Here is a 17,927-nt window from a genome sequence, read left to right as displayed (position 1 = left end):
AGCCCTCTTTCTAGGAGAGGTGGTGACTTCAGAATTGCCAGGGGGAGGTGAAAAGGAGGCTAAGTAGTTGGAATGGGTGTGGGGGATGAAGACCCAAGAAGTTACCATGGGAGTGGTCTGTGTGCAAAGGATGGGAGAGGTAGCAAAAAAGAAGGGGGGAAGGAGGAGGCATGGAGGTAAAAAACAGGCACAAAGCAGGACTGCAGAAGAGAAGACAGAAGTGGCTTCAGAAATGAGGATGGAAAGGTGAAAATGGGGCTTAGCAGTAGCATGGGGCAGGAAGGGGAAGGTCTAGGGAGTTGGTGCTGGTAAGCAGGGGGCAGTGCCCCATGTGTGTGCGTCTGCATGCATCCACTAGGAATGGGATCTGTTGGCCAATGCCAGTTCAAAAGCATTTCGTTGACCTGGAATCAATTTGGGTTCATCTGTGTTTTTTTCGCTTGGGAAAAATATTGATATTAATATCGATATTTTTAAAGAAATATCTATATTTTGAAGAAAATACAGATATTTCCTTTAAAATATTGTTATTTTGGAGGAAATCAATAGTTTTAAATGAAATGTTGATAAATTATCATTCTTAAATGTTTCAGAGGCAGATTTTTTTTTAAAAAGTCTGTTTTCAAAAATGGCTGTGGAAATTTATTACATTAAAATCCAATCCTCAACAATTGAGAATAAGCAAATTAATAAAAAATTCAAAAATCCAAATAGCATACACACATACGAAGGGGGCCCTGCTCCACTTGCCAACCACCACCACCACAACCGGCCACTTGCCAGCCTCCCATTCTCCCTTCCACCCCCAGGCACCCCCCACTCCCATCACCAAGCCACTTCCCTTGCCAGTTCCTTCTCCGCTGCCCCACACCGCCCCAGATGAACACTGCCGCCATGCAGCACACCTAGGCCTCCCACCAGCCTCCTGCCAACTCACTCAGGCTGCCAGCATGGCTACCCACATGACTACCTCACTTGGATAAACTCTTTTGCTGCCTAGGATCCACACCAGCTTCCTGCCCCCACCCACTTACCCATCCAGGCTACAGCCGCTGCTGTGTAGCAGCTGCCACCGGGCCTGGCTGCCCGTTTGCTTGCCAAATGGGCGGTATGCAGGTGGAGGGGCAGAAGCATTCACACTGCAGCATGAAGCTTACATTTTGGAGTGGGTGTATATATGTATATGTCTGTGTGTACTGCAGTGTCCCTGATGAGGGAGTCTAAATCTTTAAGGATGGTGGTACTAATGAGGCCACTCCCTTCCATTAAGAGGGAACTGTGCACATTTCCTGGTTAATAAACATAATCTCTAATAGGCTTTGTGGAATATGCATATCTCAACTGAATGGCTTTATCACCATTTATCATGTGGCACATTTTTAATGGTAAAGACTCTGGAGACTTGCTGACCTAGTGATTTCTCATTTTCATTCAACTTTGCAGAAGACAGCTATATTATAAGGAGAATGTAACTTGAGTAGTTAATGTGCATCATAACCAGCCATTGTGCATATTCACCAGCTCTTGTTAAGAATGCACATTAACTTTCCATGAAGAGGGAACTGCACATATTTTCCAGTCGATATACATAATCTCCAACAGGGGAATGTGTATATATTGCATGAATTGTGTACATTCTATAAATAGTTTAGAAGCATGTGCATAGAGCATCATTGTGTCATTTGAACGTTCCTAAATGAGGATTTTACTGTTAACATCTTCCACAACTGCTACTCCAGACTGGAAAATGCAAGGGTGTCTCTTTTGAAGATATGGCTGGTAAGTATATTCTTCCTACCTTTTAGACATTGGTTGGGAAAAACTGACTCTGTAGGAAAAAACACCACGCTATAGTTTTGCAAGGCTCAATTCAGAGCAAGTACCTGCGGGGAAGTTGTCAGACTGCGGTTTGGGGACTGGGAGAATGGCAGGTTGGCATAGTCTAGCATGTTCTTCAGCACAGGCTGCTTGAGTATGTCTACATATGTGACAGGGAAGATGCCTTGACGGTTAGTGCCAGGGATTTTTCCTTCATACCAGTTCTCGTCCACTTGCCGAATCAGTGTGATCCTCTCACCCTGCAGGAAAGTATGATTGGTCAGAACAGATACACTAGTTCAACCTCAAGATTTGCAACAAGATTTTCATGCCTGCTGCTTATGGAGGGAGGCTGCTTTTGCATATCCTGTTTATCCTATCTGTACTTTCAGTTTGCGTGAATCTGCTAAAATGGGTATGACACAATTTTAAAGCAGAATTACAGGGCTCCTGGTTTGCTTTCAGAGACAAGAGAGTGCATGACTCAAATGCATGACTCAACTCCTGGACTAGTGGCCAAAGCTATGGTGAAACATATTGAGGAGGAGAGCATTAGGGAAGGAAGGACACCAGTAGTGGCTATTCCACAAAGATATTGTTACTGAATTCCAGTCCGAGAACTAACAAATAAGTACAACGTGGGGTGAATGGCAACCATGATATGCACACCCTTTTAGTCTTGATTAAGTAATTCAGACTAATTACCACCAATGATTGTGTTTTCATGGTCTTTATCTTTCAGTATACACTAACACACATAAACATCAGCTTTACCATGATTTATTAAACTATGGTTTATTAAGCCATAGCTTAGCATTGTGTGAACCCTGCCCAGTGGCATAACTATGGTTTGTTGTTAGTTTACAAGCCTGTTTTAACTATGGCTTGGCACTACATGTAAACCCAGCACTCTTGGTTAACCATGGTTTATTTAGCCACCTCATCCCAGACAGACAAGAACAGCTGCAAAACAAAATAAACTTTGGAGGAACAGGCCACGGTTTGTTGATCATGTGTTGGACAACTCATGTTTAACTTGTTGTTTGGCTAAATAAGCAACGGCTTAGTGTTATGTGTGAATCAGGCCAATATGTTTCTGGCAGAACAAGAACTGGAATAGACCAATGTCATTGTAGTTCAGCATTTGTTTCCAGCTGGAGACATCTGTGGGAAGCAGGGTACAAAGTGGATGACTGTTTCCTTTTAATTTGTCTCAGTATCCGGTACTTAGATATCTCAGCTCCATATCTAAAATAACTAATAGGCAAAAAAACCTTGTGATTTAAGAACGTACCTATAGTCAGCAGATATTTCAAACTTTAAAAAGCAGGGAAATTGGCCAGCTATAGTGAACACACCAGGGGAGCAGAAGACCTGCCCTCGTCTCTGACATGTTGTATCACCCTACACATTTGTAAAAATGCGAACACAGTTTGAGTTGGTCTTTCACAGTCCAATCCACTTCCTGTGTAGCTTGGAAGAATTTGGCAACATGTGCCTCTGAGCATATGGTGACTGGTGGCAACACCTGCAATCAGCCAAAATAGAAACAAGAGATGTGCTGTGCTGAATATGTAAAGTACAGCAACACTTGGCATAATTTACACTCAAAATACTCCTGAAACAATTGTGGAATAATGAGGCTGACTATTCTGCAGAATAGTCTCCAATGGGCATGAGGAGTGTCTCAGTTTGCACAAGATAAAACAGTGGGAGCTGAAATATATTCTAGGCCACCCTGAAAGACCAACCCAAATTGTGTTTGCATTTTGACAATCTTGTAGGATGGAACAACATCTCAGAGAGGAGGTCAGGTCTCCTGCTCCCCTGGTGCAAACACTATAGCTGCCCAATTTCCCTGCTTTTTAAAGTTTGATATAAATATCTGCTGACTATAGGTATGTTCTTAAACCGCAACGTTGTTTTCCCTTCTCTGCTTTTTAATCTGGGAGGTAAGAAATGGGATCCTGTACAAGTGTGCTGAGAATGGATTGATCATTTGTATGCTTACTGAGCTCAATGGAATGTACTCCTCTGGAGTCATGCTTAGCATAGATGAAACTGACCATGGAGGGGAGGAGGAGAGAAGGGAGGAGTGGGCAGGGGAGGAGGAAGAAGGAAGAGGGGAGGGAAGGAAGGAAGAAGCGAGGAGGAGGGGAGGGGAAGGAGAGGAGAGGAGAGAGGAGGAAGGGAAAGGCAAGTCTGATGATTTGGATGCTTATTGAGTTCAGTGGGATCTACTTCCCTGCAATCATGCTTAGGATAGGTGAAACTGACTATGGGGGAGGGGACATGAGAGGGAAGGAGGAAGGGAGGGGAGAGGAGAGGGGATTGGAAGGGGTGGGGTGAGGGTGAGGGGCAGGAGGGAGGAGGAGGGGAGGGCAGGTTTGATTATTTGCATGTTTTTTGAGTTCAATGGGATTTTACTCCTGTACAATCATGTTTAGGATAGGCAAAACTGACCTGGGAGAGAGGCAGAGGGGAGGGGGGGAAAGGGGAAGAGAAGGGGAAGAAGGTAGGGATAGGGAGGAAGAGAGAGCGGAGAGGGAGGGGCAGGGAAGGGATTGGGTGGGCAGGCACTGGGCAGAGGGGAAGCCCCTTTCCTTTCCAAAAGGAAAACACTGTGAACAGTATCATTGCTTTTCAGTGTTTCCCCCACCTTTTTATTCTACAGCAGGCACATGTAACCTCCCATCCAAATTTAAACCAAATCTGTCTGTGGCCCAGAGCTTGGAAAAGTTACTTTTTAAACTACAACTCCCATCAGCTCCAGCCAGCATGGCCACTGGATTGGGCTGATGGGAGTTGTAATTCAAAAAAGTAACTTTTCCAAGCTCTGCCCTGGCCACATCAACACCAGGCCTTTATTTCACTTTAGACACTCATTGCTTCCTCCAAAGAATCATGGGAAGGGTAGTTTATGAAGGGTGCTGAGAGTTGCTAGGAGACACCCTATTCCCCTCACACAGATACAATCCCCAGAAGAGCAGCTGACTGTTAACCCACTCTGGCCACTGGAGCTCTGTCAGGGGAATAACTCTCAGCACCCTTCACAAACTACACTTCCCAGGATTCTTTGGGGGAAGCCATGACTGTCTAAAGTGAAATAAGTTCAAAAGGGGTCTGGGTTTTTTCTCTCTTGTTTTACACTTTGAACTATTGATTCTCTCTCAGTGTTTTGTGTATCACCATGAAAACTTAGAGGGTTGTTAAACAAGTGTTTCTGAGTTCAGGACTGTAAGAGTTTTGTAAGAATTTGTTTTGAAATGAGCTTATGAGAAGCAGCAGAATGGCATGGGGAGTATCCCTGGATCCCTCTATAATGGGTAACTATCGGCCAGTCTCCAACATTCCATTCCTGGGTAAGGTAATAGAGCGTGTGGTGGCTGCCCAGCTCCAGAGATTCTTGGATGAAATGGATTATCTTGACCCATTTCAGTCTGGTTTCAGGCCCGGCTACGGGACAGAGACGGCTTTGGTCGCCTTGGTGGATGACCTACGCAGAGAGCTGGACGGGGGAGTGTGTCCCTGTTGGTTCTACTGGACCTCTCAGCAGCTTTCGATACCATCGACCATGGTATCCTTCTGGGCCACCTTGCCAGGATGGGACCTGAGGGTACTGTGTTGCGGTGGCTCGGCTCCTTCCTGGAGGGACGAACCCAGAAGGTGGTGCTGGGGGACTCCTGTTCGACTCTTTGGTCGTTGACCTATGGGGTCCCTCAGGGTTCAGTTTTGTCCCCCATGTTATTTAACATCTATATGAAACCGCTGGGAGAGGTTGTCCGGGGGTTTGGGGTTTGGTGCCATCAGTATGCGGATGACACCCAACTCTATTTCTCCTTTCCACCTAAAGCCAAGGAAGCTGTCCTGGTCCTGAACCAGTGCCTGGCATCAGTGATGGACTGGATGAGGGCGAACAAATTGAAATCAAATCCAGACAAGACAGAGGTGCTCCTGGTTAGTCGAAAAGCAAATCAGGAAATAGGGATTCAGCCTGTGCTGGATGGGGTTACACTCCCCCTGAAGACACAGGTTCGCAGTTTGGGTGTGCTCCTGGACTCAGCTTTGAACATGGAGGCCCAGGTCTCTGCAGTGGCCAGGAGTGCTTTTGCCCAGCTAAGACTGGTGCACCAGCTGCGCCCGTTCCTGGAGACGCCTGATTTGACTACAGTGATGCGTGCCTTAGTTACATCCCGTTTAGATTACTGTAACGCGCTCTACATGGGGCTGCTTTTGAAGACTGTTCGGAAACTTAAACTGGTACAAAGAGCTGCAGCCAGAGTGCTAACTGGAGCTGGTTACAGGGACCATACAACCCCCTTGTTGCGACAGCTCCACTGGCTGCCAGTTTGTTTCCAGTCACAATTCAAAGTGCTGGTTTTGACCTATAAAGCTCTATATGGCCTAGGTCCAGGCTATTTGTCAGACCGTATCTCCCCATATGAGCCTGCCCGGGCGTTAAGATCCTCAGGAGAGGCCCTTCTCTCAGTCCCAACACCTACGCAAGCACGATTGGTTGGCTGTATAATTATGGTACATGCTATCTAACTGTCATGGCTTCCCCCAGAGAATCATGGGGTAACTGGAGTTTGGTAATGGTGAGAGTTGTCTGTTAGTGATTCCAGCTCTCACCATAAAATTACAATTCCCAGGTTCTCTGGGGAAAGACTATTAAATCGGCTTAATTTAGTGGTGCAGCAAACTCTACAAGTAAGACAAAACTGAACCACTTCCCATCAACCTTTGACAGTAGTTTGATTTATTCTGAGGCCAATCCAGATCTCATTATGTACCCAGTCATTGGGAACAAGTAGGAGTCTGAGCCTTCCTCATAGCCGTCTGTGAATTTCCAAACCGCTTATCTCCCCGTCCCTGCCTCCCTTGCCTTCTCCTTTAGAGGTAACAGTGGTAGGAGAGAGTAATGGTGAGAGGTTGCACTTCCTCTCCCCCTCCATTGTCTGGCACACAAATATAGTTGTGAAACAGGCCCTGGGAAATGTACGTTGCCCAGCTCTACTGACAAAGAGCTCCTTTCCCTGCACTACTGCTGTTGGAGCAATAAGAAAGGTAAGTGGGTGGGAGGTTGTCTAAAATGGGGCTGGGTAGACAACAAAATCCAAACCAATGAACATTTGAGGTTATAATGCTTGTCTTGTATTTGAGATGAGCATAACGAGGTGCTGAAATTTGTATGTCCAAGCCAGGATATACAAACTTCATCAACACCACTAGTTCTATGGTGTAGCTATGTCGGTATGTTGCCCTTGAACTAGGAGTTTCCAATTTAGTTATCAATCCACGCTAAGAGCTGATGATAGAACTATCCTCCATGAATGTGTCCAATTATTTTAAGATTGACAAAATAACATTGCCAGCACTTCTCAGATTACTTTGTTTTAAACGCTACAGCCAGAATTCCTCCTTTGAAACCAACAAACAAAAACCTTTTCTCACTGATTTGCAGGTTCCATCATCTGTACCTTCCTGAAGGACATTTCCACTTGAGTGTCTCCATTGAAATTGAACTTGGCAACTGCATCTCCATATTCCAGGACTTGTAATGGTGATGTTTTCTTAGGCTGCGCTTTTTCTGTGGGGGCCAGTAGCTATAAAAAGCAAAAGACAGCGATGAGGACCCCAACCAAGACTCACAGCTTTGACCCACTAATAGCTTTGACCCACTAATAGCAAAACAAGTACCTCTATGTACGATTGTGGGAAGATGCCAACTCTACCATGGTGTTCTCCTTCATACCAATTCTGATCAATTTGCTTATAAATATAAACAATATCCCCCTTCTGCAGTGGGAGTTCCCTGTTAGAAACATATAGATTATGTGTTCACTGTTTTCAACAAAGGTGAACTAACATCCATTTTAAAAATAACTATTAGATTATAGATAGAAAACATACAACTAATATAAGATATAATCACTCTTGGAAATACCCCACATTTAAATTCTGGCAGACCTCCAAAAAGAGGCAGTTCTGGACATACAGAGCCTTCACCAATAATGCATCTCTCTAGTCAACTAGGACAGAACATGGTAACAGACCATCGCTAAAGGGGCTGCCACACTAGAGCCTTTTATTAGTGGTGGTGGGGCATTGTTTTTCTGCAATTAGGTGGAAGTGGAATTAACATGGAGATTACGTGCAAGATTTAATAAAATGCTATATTATTCAACAATACTATTTCCCCATTATTTATTTCATTTCATTTCTTACATTTATACCCCACCTTTCTTTCATCAAGGAACCCACAGCAGCATACATGTGGTTCCCAGGTGATCTCCTATCCAGGCACTGACCAGACCCAGACCTGCTTAGCTTCAGCAATGCTGGTGGCCTCATGTGCTTTGCCTATCTATACCAGATAGGCGATTGCATTTTATAACCAAAAACAAATTGGGTCTAAAAAAAACCACAGAAGGATAACATGGAAAGCCATAGAATGCAACAGGATGACAACCTGGATATTCTGTAAAAAGAATATTCTGAAGAAAAGATTGCAACTCCAGAGAAAATAACTATTGTGGAAGCAACTGCAATCACATAGGTTTCAAGGTAGAGCTTTGCAGATTAAAGTATCGTGAATTGTGCCTCGAAGACATGGAAAGAAGGTTCAGACTGTAACCATTAGAGCAGCCTTTCCCAACTAGTGGGCCACCAGATGTTGTTGGACCACAACTCCCATCAGCCTCAGCCAGCATTGCCAATGGTCAGGAAAGATGGGAATTGCGGTCCAACAACATCTGGTGGCCCACTAGTTGGGAAAGGCTGCATTAGAGTAAGAGAAGCTCTTTAAATTCATGCTGAACAACATGAATGTTACCTAGCACCAGCTTTACCTGATGCCCTCCAGATGTTATGTACTCCAACTCCTATAATCTCTCGACTATTGGCCATGCTGGCTGGAGTTGTTGGGAACTGTCATACAATACATTCAGAGGATACAAATTTGGGTAAGGCTATCCTATATCCTACTCAGGGTTATTATTATTAAGGGCCTCCTTTCTAATCTTAGCTGTATCTGATGAAGGACTCGGGAGAAAGAAAAAATACAAAGGGGAGATACCTACATGTTGTTCAAAGTGTTGGGCATTCCAAAAGAAAGCTGGATCAAGCCTTACTTCAAGACTGATCCCTTGTTACAATTTATCAACATAGGAATATTTCTATAAGTCATGCCTCTCTCTCTGAAATTCAACATGCGAAGGACGAACACATCATATAATGAGCTTGGAATGGAAGGCAGATTTTGTCAAGCAGAGTAAGAACTTAATGCCCGTGGTGTTATCTGTACTGTCTGTATCTATTCACCTTCTCAAACTGCATTTTGAGGATGCTTAATACGTTACAGAAATAGCAGGCACATGGGTAACCATGTTTTACCCTGTAATGCGAGACAGCCATATTTTTTGTTGACTGTGGGTGGTAGGAAGAGAGATGCAAATGTTCCCCATAACAAAACACTGCAATCTGAGCACGGGAAAAAATATGTCTCTGCAACAGAAGTGCTTCCTCTGGATCCTACACAACAGTTAAGGGGCATCAACAGTTTGTTACTCTTAATTAAAAATCACCCTTAATGTTACAGTGAAAACAATGAATTTCTGTTTGTTATTAATCAGTGGAAGTGAGCACAAAATTTGGCTGAAACACAGAGAAACATTTTGTTGGTTTAACCACCAAAGTTTATCTTTGGGGAGGGAAACAAGCAACATGCATACTCACTTGAGCGTCTGGGCTTTGAAGTCAAACTTCACTCTGGCAGCTCTCATCTAAGGGTTGAAAACAGCACATTTAAAATAAATGCCAAGTCCTTCCCTCATGGTTTGAAACTGTATGGAAATCCCAAACATACATGTCAAGTACAGATGTGGGGTGGGGGCAAATGTATTGTCGGGTATTGGCTGAGATACTTTGCTTGCTTAAATGACTGGAGAGTCTAGATCAGATGTACGGGTCTAGCTGGGGAGGGGAAATACCAGTCCCTGAACAGCCAGTGGCAAAAGTCCAATTTCTACTATAAATGTAAACCAAAAGGTGAGAATAAGGGGAGGGGCTCATTTCAGCTTTTCTGTAAAACCTGTTTGATCAGAAACCACAGTGGTGCACATAAAATGAATGTCTGAATTATGGGGAATGGCAGCTTTTCCATGCTGCCTCCAAGTATCTGCAAATCAATTCTTAGCCAGTATCAAAAGAAAACACAAAGCAGATTTGCCTTGGTAGATGTTAATGATTTGATATACAGGCTGCAATCCATTCTGTATAGAAGATTGCCTCTGAAAATGTTGCTGCAAATGACAATGGTTCCGGTTACCCACAGGATTCAGAATGAAATCCCCTTCTGACAGGTATATCAGCAAGCTTGGTAGAGCTAGACAACAAGGAGCCCCTCCTAACAGCATTCTGAATGCTAAGAAATGCCAAGGCTAAGGAAAAACTCCCTGACAGCCAGCTGCGCACCTGAACTGAGCAGTTCTCCATTATCGATAGTCAGGAGAGAGACAAAAGGGAGGAGGTAACTGAGAAAAACTCAGACTTTAATTAAAATATCTTCTATAGTTCTGAGGGAAGAATATATATATATATATTAATCTAGAGAAAGGAGGGAGGATGTTGGCAATTTTAGATTGCCTCATGGGTTGCATTTAAGAAAACTTGAACACACATCCTCGAGATTTATGCTAGCACTCCCATCTCTAATACCAGTTCTAAAGTGTGTGATGAGCATGGAACAATGGTAAGGGTTCTTTTAATGGCTAATTAGAATGATTCAGAAATGTTTTTATACTTGTGAAATTTTGCTAGAAATTAAAAATAGCAATCAACACTACACTGTCAGTAGCTTAAGCCCAGGCAGTGCTTCTTATCTTTCAGGATCAGCATGCTTTTTAAAAAAATCCAATTCCCAACATTTGTCACATACAATCTAAGAAGGGAGGATAGGAAGTCCCACAAAACCACAGGAGTACTTGACCACTCAATGCAACACGACATTGCTACGGGGTGGGGGTGGGGGAGACTGAAATGCTCTACTCAGGGTCCATCACTCTTGTCAAATATAAACCCTCAAAAATAATGTTCCCCTTTAGTCTCTCTTTAGTTTTTTTTTCATGTGCTGGGATACTATTTTTTTGTCTGACCGTAAGAATCTTAGCCAAAGGAAAGGAAAGAAATAACAGTGCCATCTAGTGTTTAATCTACAACAAGACAATCACATGGTCAAGATCAACAAGACAATGAAGATTCTAAGCATAAGACACAAACAAGAGAATGTAGCATTAAGTGATGCAAAAGATGAAGCAAATGGCCTCTGATCTGCTATAAAACTAACTGGTATTTTTAAAGGCATGCATCACAGTTGTGCACTAGCAATCTTCAGCAGGCATGCTTTAACACATACAGCTTTGTATAGAGCTATTAATTCATTTTAACAAGTTCAAAAGTCAAAAGCAGTTTCTCAGATAAGCGCGAATTGGGAAAATAAAAATTAACACACTTCTTGGATAGCCAATGTTGGCCTAAAAGCACAACGCTATGAGAGAGGCAAATATGAATTGGGTCAAGCAGCAGATTGAGGCAACCACAACAGACCTCTGACCCAGATTTCCTTTTTGCTGTATCGTCTACAATTAGGAGGTCCCCAAACCGCTCATTAGTGATAAATTGATGGTGCGTAGGAATGACCCCTGTGTGCCTTCTAGCTGCAATATCAGCCTCTTCTTGCTCACGTTTAAGCCGTCTCTGGTCCTCTAAAAGTTTCTGCCATAAAATTGCATAAAATGGGCAGTAAATCATCTAGTTTATGGCATTTGAAAATTGCCAGCAGATTATTAATTAAAAAACAAAAAAACCCCACCTCTCTTCAATATTTACCAACAACATAATGGAAAGTTAAGAAAAACAATATATTATTAAATACTGTACATTGTACAATGGACCATATTAAACATTATTCTGACAACTCTGGACAGTAGGGTCACAACAACACAACTGAATCCTTGTAGTGATGGCCACAAACTTAGATGGCTTTGAAAACGGATGGGCAATTCATGGACGACAATTCTATCTGTAGCAGCACCCCCTCTATTTTCAAGTTCAAGCCAAGAGTGCCATTGCTTAAGAGGAGAGTATCAGCAGGTAACTGAGGGAGCCCCAAGGACTGCAGAAGTTGCAAAAAAAAAAGAAAGGAACACCTCCCCCCCCCACACACACACAGCTCAAGGAGGCCTGAGTGTGCTCAGTGGCCACAGAATGGTGACTGATAGTTTGGGTAGGAAGAGAAAATTGGGGGGGGGGAGGAAAACAGAGTGGCTGGAATCTTGAATGGTAGAATTCCATACTGCAACATTTTGTGACAGATCCCACTTGTATATACTAAAAAGCAAACTCATGTGCCACATATGGACCCTTATGTAGCCAAAATAGCACCATTCGCACACAAGGGAGGTATCAGTATTGTTTGTGTATATTCTATAAGATTGTATGTCATTCAGAAATGTTCTTTACTTGCAGATCCTATTTGGATTTTGTTTTATAAAAATTTTAAAAAATAAAAAAAATAAAATCCTCAGGGGAAAAACCCCTAAGGGGGGAATCTAATTACCACCACCCCCAAACACCACAATGATGACAGAATATGCTCTGTGGAGAAAGGGGGAAGGAATGGAACAGGCACCATTCAGTTTTGCTCCTCATGATGAATGTACTTCTGCCCTCCAGTGTGACAAGCAAACAGCCTTCCTCCCAACTTGGAAGCTGCAAAAGTGGGTGGAATCTATCCCTGCAGTTGCGTGATGATTTCCACCACCTCCCCAGCTCCAAAGCTGGGAGAAGGAAGGGTGGGGATTATTTAGAAGCTGTGTGAACAAGGGGTCTAACTGCAAAACAAAAACTTGCAGAGCAAGAAAGGCAAGTGGAGGAAGGTTGAAAAGGCTGGTGTGGGTGTTGGGCACCAGTGCTAGAAGGTGCTCAGGATGCCCTGCAGCAGTGATGCTCAACCTGGCACACTCACCGCTAGCCCTTCCCTCAGGAAAACCCAAGGGGAGGTCATTGGTCACTATGATGCAAAGGTGGCTGGGGTGTCTTCAACCAGTGAAACCCAAGGCAGCATGCTTCTCTTGTAGAGGTGGAAGGGATTTCCAGGAGAGAAGGGGTGGGATCAATTTTTAACTGGCCTAGATCCTTGGAATGGAGTATGTGTAGTTTATTGCTGAGCCCACTTATTTATTGATTTAAAATTAATTTTATCAACTGCTATTAGCAGTAATAATTAACTAAAGCCTCTTGTGTTCTGAGATAATATACCTCTGCACACCAAATGCTAGGGACTTATGAGAGGAGAAGACTGTTGACTTCAAGCCCTGCTTGTGGGCTTCCCCGAGGCATCTGGCTGCTGTTAAAAACGGAATGTTTGAAACAGCTAAATGGATCTTAAGTAAGGAAATTCTGATGTTCTTATACTGTTATCCAGCCACTCCCAAAACCAAAGAGTGTGCACATCTGATTAATAATGTGATTCAGTTCTGGTTTATCTTCTTGACTGAATAACCAAATCAAAGTTTGAAGCACATTACACGTCTATAATCTTAGAATATGCAATCACATTCACCAGCATTTTAAACAACCCACAGTAAGAAAACAAGGTCAGCAATTACAAAGTGATCCTAATGCTGAAAAGTGCAAACAGAAATGATTCATGTTCTCTGTTTTCCTCAATGTGTAGCAAAACACGGAAGAGGCTGTCACTTTTCTCATGTGATGACTCAATTTTTTGTTTGCCGACTTTTGCAGAATAGTGAAACTGAGGCTCATTATGATGAAATTACCTGCTTGTTGTCTTTTAACAAGCAAGTGGGAGTAGATCAAAAGGAACTTCTGTAAACTAAGTGGGGAAAAATACTGTTTCTACCCTTGAGAGAGAGAACCTTCTCTGAAGCCAGGTTTCCCCTTGGTGACTCTTAATGTTCTCAATCTTTCTTCACGTGTCTTTACATAGTATTTCAGTTCAGTGATCAAAAATCTTCAGCGATTCTGCTCACTCCCCCTGAAGTGATCCTCTGATGCTTACAGTTGGGGAAGCTCACTGAGCTTTGGGGGTTTCCAAAGCAAGTATGTGAAGATCCCTGCCCACCTTTCCAGTTCAAGGAAGCCTTAAAGGTTTGGGCAGTGAGTGGTGTCACTGCCACTCTCAGTGCAACCAAGCTCCAGCTTTCCTCTCCACAGCCAACAAGAAAGGCTGGGACTGGGCGGTGGATGCGATGCTTTAGATGCCTGGCATCAGAATGAGCCCACATTACCCACTCTCAGCTCTACGTTAGGAGCTGAAAAGGAGGATAAGCAGGGTCCTCATAGGTTCATTATTTATTATTTTATTTATTTATTTATTTCCCATCCTTCCTCCCAGAAGGAGCCCAGGGCGGTATTGGGTTCTTGAGGTTTCGTGATGCCCAGCACAAATGCAGGGACTCTGCCCATCCCTCTCCAATTCTAAACTTGGAGCTGCAATCACCATCCAAGCCTATGTAGAAGTCCCACTGTGTACAATGGTGCTTACTCCTAAGTACAGCCCCACTAAAAAGTATGGGACTTAATTTGAAGCAGAAATGCACCAGATTGCACTGAAGGGGAGGGGCAAAGCAATTCAAAATTTGTAGTGATCAAAGTTGATTGCATTTTTGACTGGTACTCTGTACTTATCCATCCCTGCCCACTATTGCCATTTAACCTCAGATTGGTAGCCTGAAAGTGAAAGCAAGTTTTTAAGCTCTCAGTATCATTTTATTTTATTGAGATTTATATTCCAACCTTCAAAAAAAAAAATTCCAGGACAGCTAATAATAATTCTTCCTAGAAGCCCCCACTTAAGAGCAGCTTGCTTAAGGTCCACTCTTTAATTCTGTAGGAAAAATACTACTAGATCTTACAGGAAACTTACCTCTTTATCACCGTGGCGCCTGCGGAAAATTTCTTCAGGATTCTCCAGGTAATCAAGTGGTGCAAAATGCCTTGGTGATTCTGAATCTACTTTAAAACAATAAAGGGTAATTAAAAACCAACTGATTCAACTAACAGGACTAGAAAAGGAGGGGAACAAAGAAAAGAAAAGAAAAGAAAAGACTTCAATTCTGCTGATCAGTTTGCAATCAAGTGCTGGTAACGTTTTGGATTTTATTTTGGAGGTCTAAAAGTTGGAGTAAATAATAACGCAGAAATGAGAAACAACAAAATCAAAACCCAAGCCCATAAAAGGACTTAAACAACGTATTTGCTGTCCACACAATATGATTTAATGTGGTCCCATTGAAGAAAGTTGCACAACAGCATGCAAAGATACAGATGCACACACACTCACACACGCAAAGACACACACCAAGAACCTGAAAAACCGCCCCTAAAAATAAACTGGATTTACTGTTTAATTATTTGAGGATGAAATTATGTGGGATTTAAGCTGTTTTCCCTAAATAATTCACATCCTAAATTTTGGCTTTTGAGACAACCTGCTTAGTTCGGTGATTAGAAAGGCAGTAGAAATAATTTCTCAGTTCAGTCAAGTCCTGAAATGCAAGCAGGACACACAAGGGATGCACTGGAAAGATGAAATGCAGAGGGAGGGATAAAAAACAGAGGAAAAAGCAAAGTGGGAAACAGATGAAGTAACACTAGTAAAGTACTCAAAAATGCCACCTCCAAGGTATGTCCCGAGTTCCTTTTGTGGGTTGTTGTTTGTGTCCAAGTTGTGGTATAAAGCATATGGAACATTCTCATTATTAAAGGCATCTGGAATGTCCATTAAGGAAAGAGAGCTATTTTGACATGTTTCCATATCCAGGAAGTGGCTAAGCCTTTTGAGAATGTCACAGGAAGAGAGGCGTTTGGGGGCTGGAGGTTTCTGCTGAACACGTAACTCATGGGAAAGGGGGCTCTCCCTGTCCACAAGGTTCCCCCTTGATCGAGTCCGACTGTTCTGGCTCTCACGGCTGGATGCCAACAGGTCTCCGGGGCACTGTAGAAGCAGAGTCTTCCTGGAACTGTACTGCAAAGGCTTTCTCAACCTGAATGGAAGTGGGCTCATAAGATAGACATTTCTGGGAAGCAAGTGCTTATCTTCTTGGACATCCCCTTTGGCAGACTGCTGCTGTTCATGTCTCCGAATGGTTGTAAATCTTGTGTAAGAAGCAGGGCAGGATCCTTTGCACTTGTTTATTTTGTATCTCTGAGGCCCACTGATGCTGCTGTCACCACCACCACTGTCATTGGATGCATTAGATAAGAGATCTATCTCATCAGTGCAAGCTGAGAGCGTGTCCACTGGGGCCGCATCACTGAACTCTGATGTCATATCCTCTGTATTGCTACAAGAATAGGATGAAGTATCAGCTAGGTTAGCAACATCCTTTTCTTCCATATCTGTCTTTGGATAATCCAATGGATATTCAGTTGAATACACTGAACCTAGGCAGCTGTTAGAGAGACTAGGAGCTGGAGATTTGATCTGGGCGCTGGAGAAATTAAGAGCAGGCATTGACAGGGATCTCTGGATCAGCATCTCAAAGGCAGTGATGCGAGAGGAGACTGTGTGCTTGGGGATCTGTTCCAAGTTCTCTCGACTAGGGTTGGGCTTCCTTCTGTCCTTTAGTTCATTTTCAAATTGAGATGCAATTTCCTTCACACTGCAGGATGAAATGGTACCCAGTTGGATTGCAGAGTGGTTGATATGATGCATGTCTTTATACAGCATGGTAAACTCATTCTTCTGGGAACCAAGCATGTATCCATTTCTAAAGCTGGAAGAGTCATAGTCTTGCAGGCTCTGGGTGCTGCTGGATTTGGCAGCAAATGCTTGATTAGATTTCATCAGCATGTTCTCAAACTCTTTCTTGCTATCAAAGAAGGCAAATGAGCTACAGAGGTTCTCACAGCTTTGTGTTTTTTCATGAGGCAAGAGATCCTTTTTGTCCTGCCCAGAAATAGGTGGAGCAGCCAGTTTGGGTTTGAATTTGGACGGAAGAATTTCAGCAATGCAGACTTTTGCAGCAGGTAAAGGTTTCTTATGCTTACATAGGTGACCTAGTAGGCCAGCATTACTAGAGTTAAGGGTTCGGCTATTAACTGAAGAGGGTGCAATCGTATGAGCATTCCCACCTTTACGATCCACTGGAAAGCATGCAGAATAAAATAAACACAACCTGTTAGCGTAAGTGTGGCAAAGCTGTTGATAAAGAGGGAAGGGAGGATGACATGCTTTGGGCTTCACACAATGCAATCTTGAGAGAGGCAATGTTCAAAAGGAATGCAGAAAAGTGATGAAACAGCCAAGCTGTGCCGTTGAAGTGCATGGAACAGTTGTGTTCAGGAAGGCATCATCCTCTGACATCAGAGGAGCTTTCAAACTAAGGAGGGAAAGGGCCAGTTTGAGCCAGTCCTCTACAGGCCAGTGCCGATGCAGGCATGCTACTTGAGGAATCTGAAATATCAGGATAGTAAGGGCTCATATGAAAATCAGTCTGACCAGCTGTGCCCTTCCTGCAAAATGCGTTTACATACTGTATATACTGAGAGCCAGCTTGGTGTAGTGATTAGAATGTTGGAGACAAGGATCTGGGAGACCAGGGTTTGAATTCCCACTTAGCTATGAAACTCAGTGTATGACCTTGGGCCCATCAGTGCCTCTTAACCTAACCTACCTCACAGGGTTGCTGTGGGGATTATATGTGAAGGGGGAGAACTATGTACAGTACGCCATCTTGAGCCCCTTAGAGGAAGGGTGGGATATAAATCAAATAAAAATAAAATAAATAAAATAGAAAAGTATTGTATTTACTGCTGTTAGATGTAAGAGCATGCAAACTTTCTACAAGAGTAAAATCCTCTTTGATGAAAAGATAAGTAATAAATTCTCAGCACAAGAAAAAAAACATTACTAATTTCAGTCACTAAAATGTAACATTATTTCATACCCATGTAATCTATTTAATTTATGGACATGCAAGGCAGATTCTTTTGAGATCTTACAGGCTAAAAATTAACAGCTCTAAAACATCTTGCTTTGATTTGGATTCCTGCATTGAGCAGGGGGTTGGACTTGATGGCTT

At 43.1% G+C, this 17,927-nt stretch overlaps 1 protein-coding gene across 34 annotated transcripts in view; it reads right to left on the bottom strand.

Moving 5' to 3' along the window:
* Positions 1 to 17,927, bottom strand: part of SORBS1 (sorbin and SH3 domain containing 1) — a 270,925-nt gene that overhangs the window by 32,354 nt on the left and 220,644 nt on the right. For 25 of the 34 annotated variants that reach the window (XM_061634693.1, XM_061634692.1, XM_061634696.1 and 22 more), the window contains 6 exons: positions 14,768 to 14,856; positions 11,425 to 11,592; positions 9,556 to 9,602; positions 7,519 to 7,633; positions 7,299 to 7,424; positions 1,884 to 2,078 (listed from right to left, as the gene is read on the bottom strand). In XM_061634693.1, the coding sequence (XP_061490677.1) occupies positions 1,884 to 2,078; positions 7,299 to 7,424; positions 7,519 to 7,633; positions 9,556 to 9,602; positions 11,425 to 11,592; positions 14,768 to 14,856 (740 nt within the window). The remainder of the gene's footprint in view (positions 1 to 1,883; positions 2,079 to 7,298; positions 7,425 to 7,518; positions 7,634 to 9,555; positions 9,603 to 11,424; positions 11,593 to 14,767; positions 14,857 to 17,927) is intronic. The other 9 variants (XM_061634715.1, XM_061634697.1, XM_061634723.1 and 6 more) reach the window with 3 other exon arrangements.

The sequence above is a fragment of the Rhineura floridana genome, chromosome 7 (genome assembly GCF_030035675.1).
Source record: "Rhineura floridana isolate rRhiFlo1 chromosome 7, rRhiFlo1.hap2, whole genome shotgun sequence".
Classification (NCBI taxonomy): Eukaryota; Metazoa; Chordata; class Lepidosauria; order Squamata; family Rhineuridae; genus Rhineura; species Rhineura floridana.
This window is presented reverse-complemented; position numbering and strand designations above follow the sequence as displayed.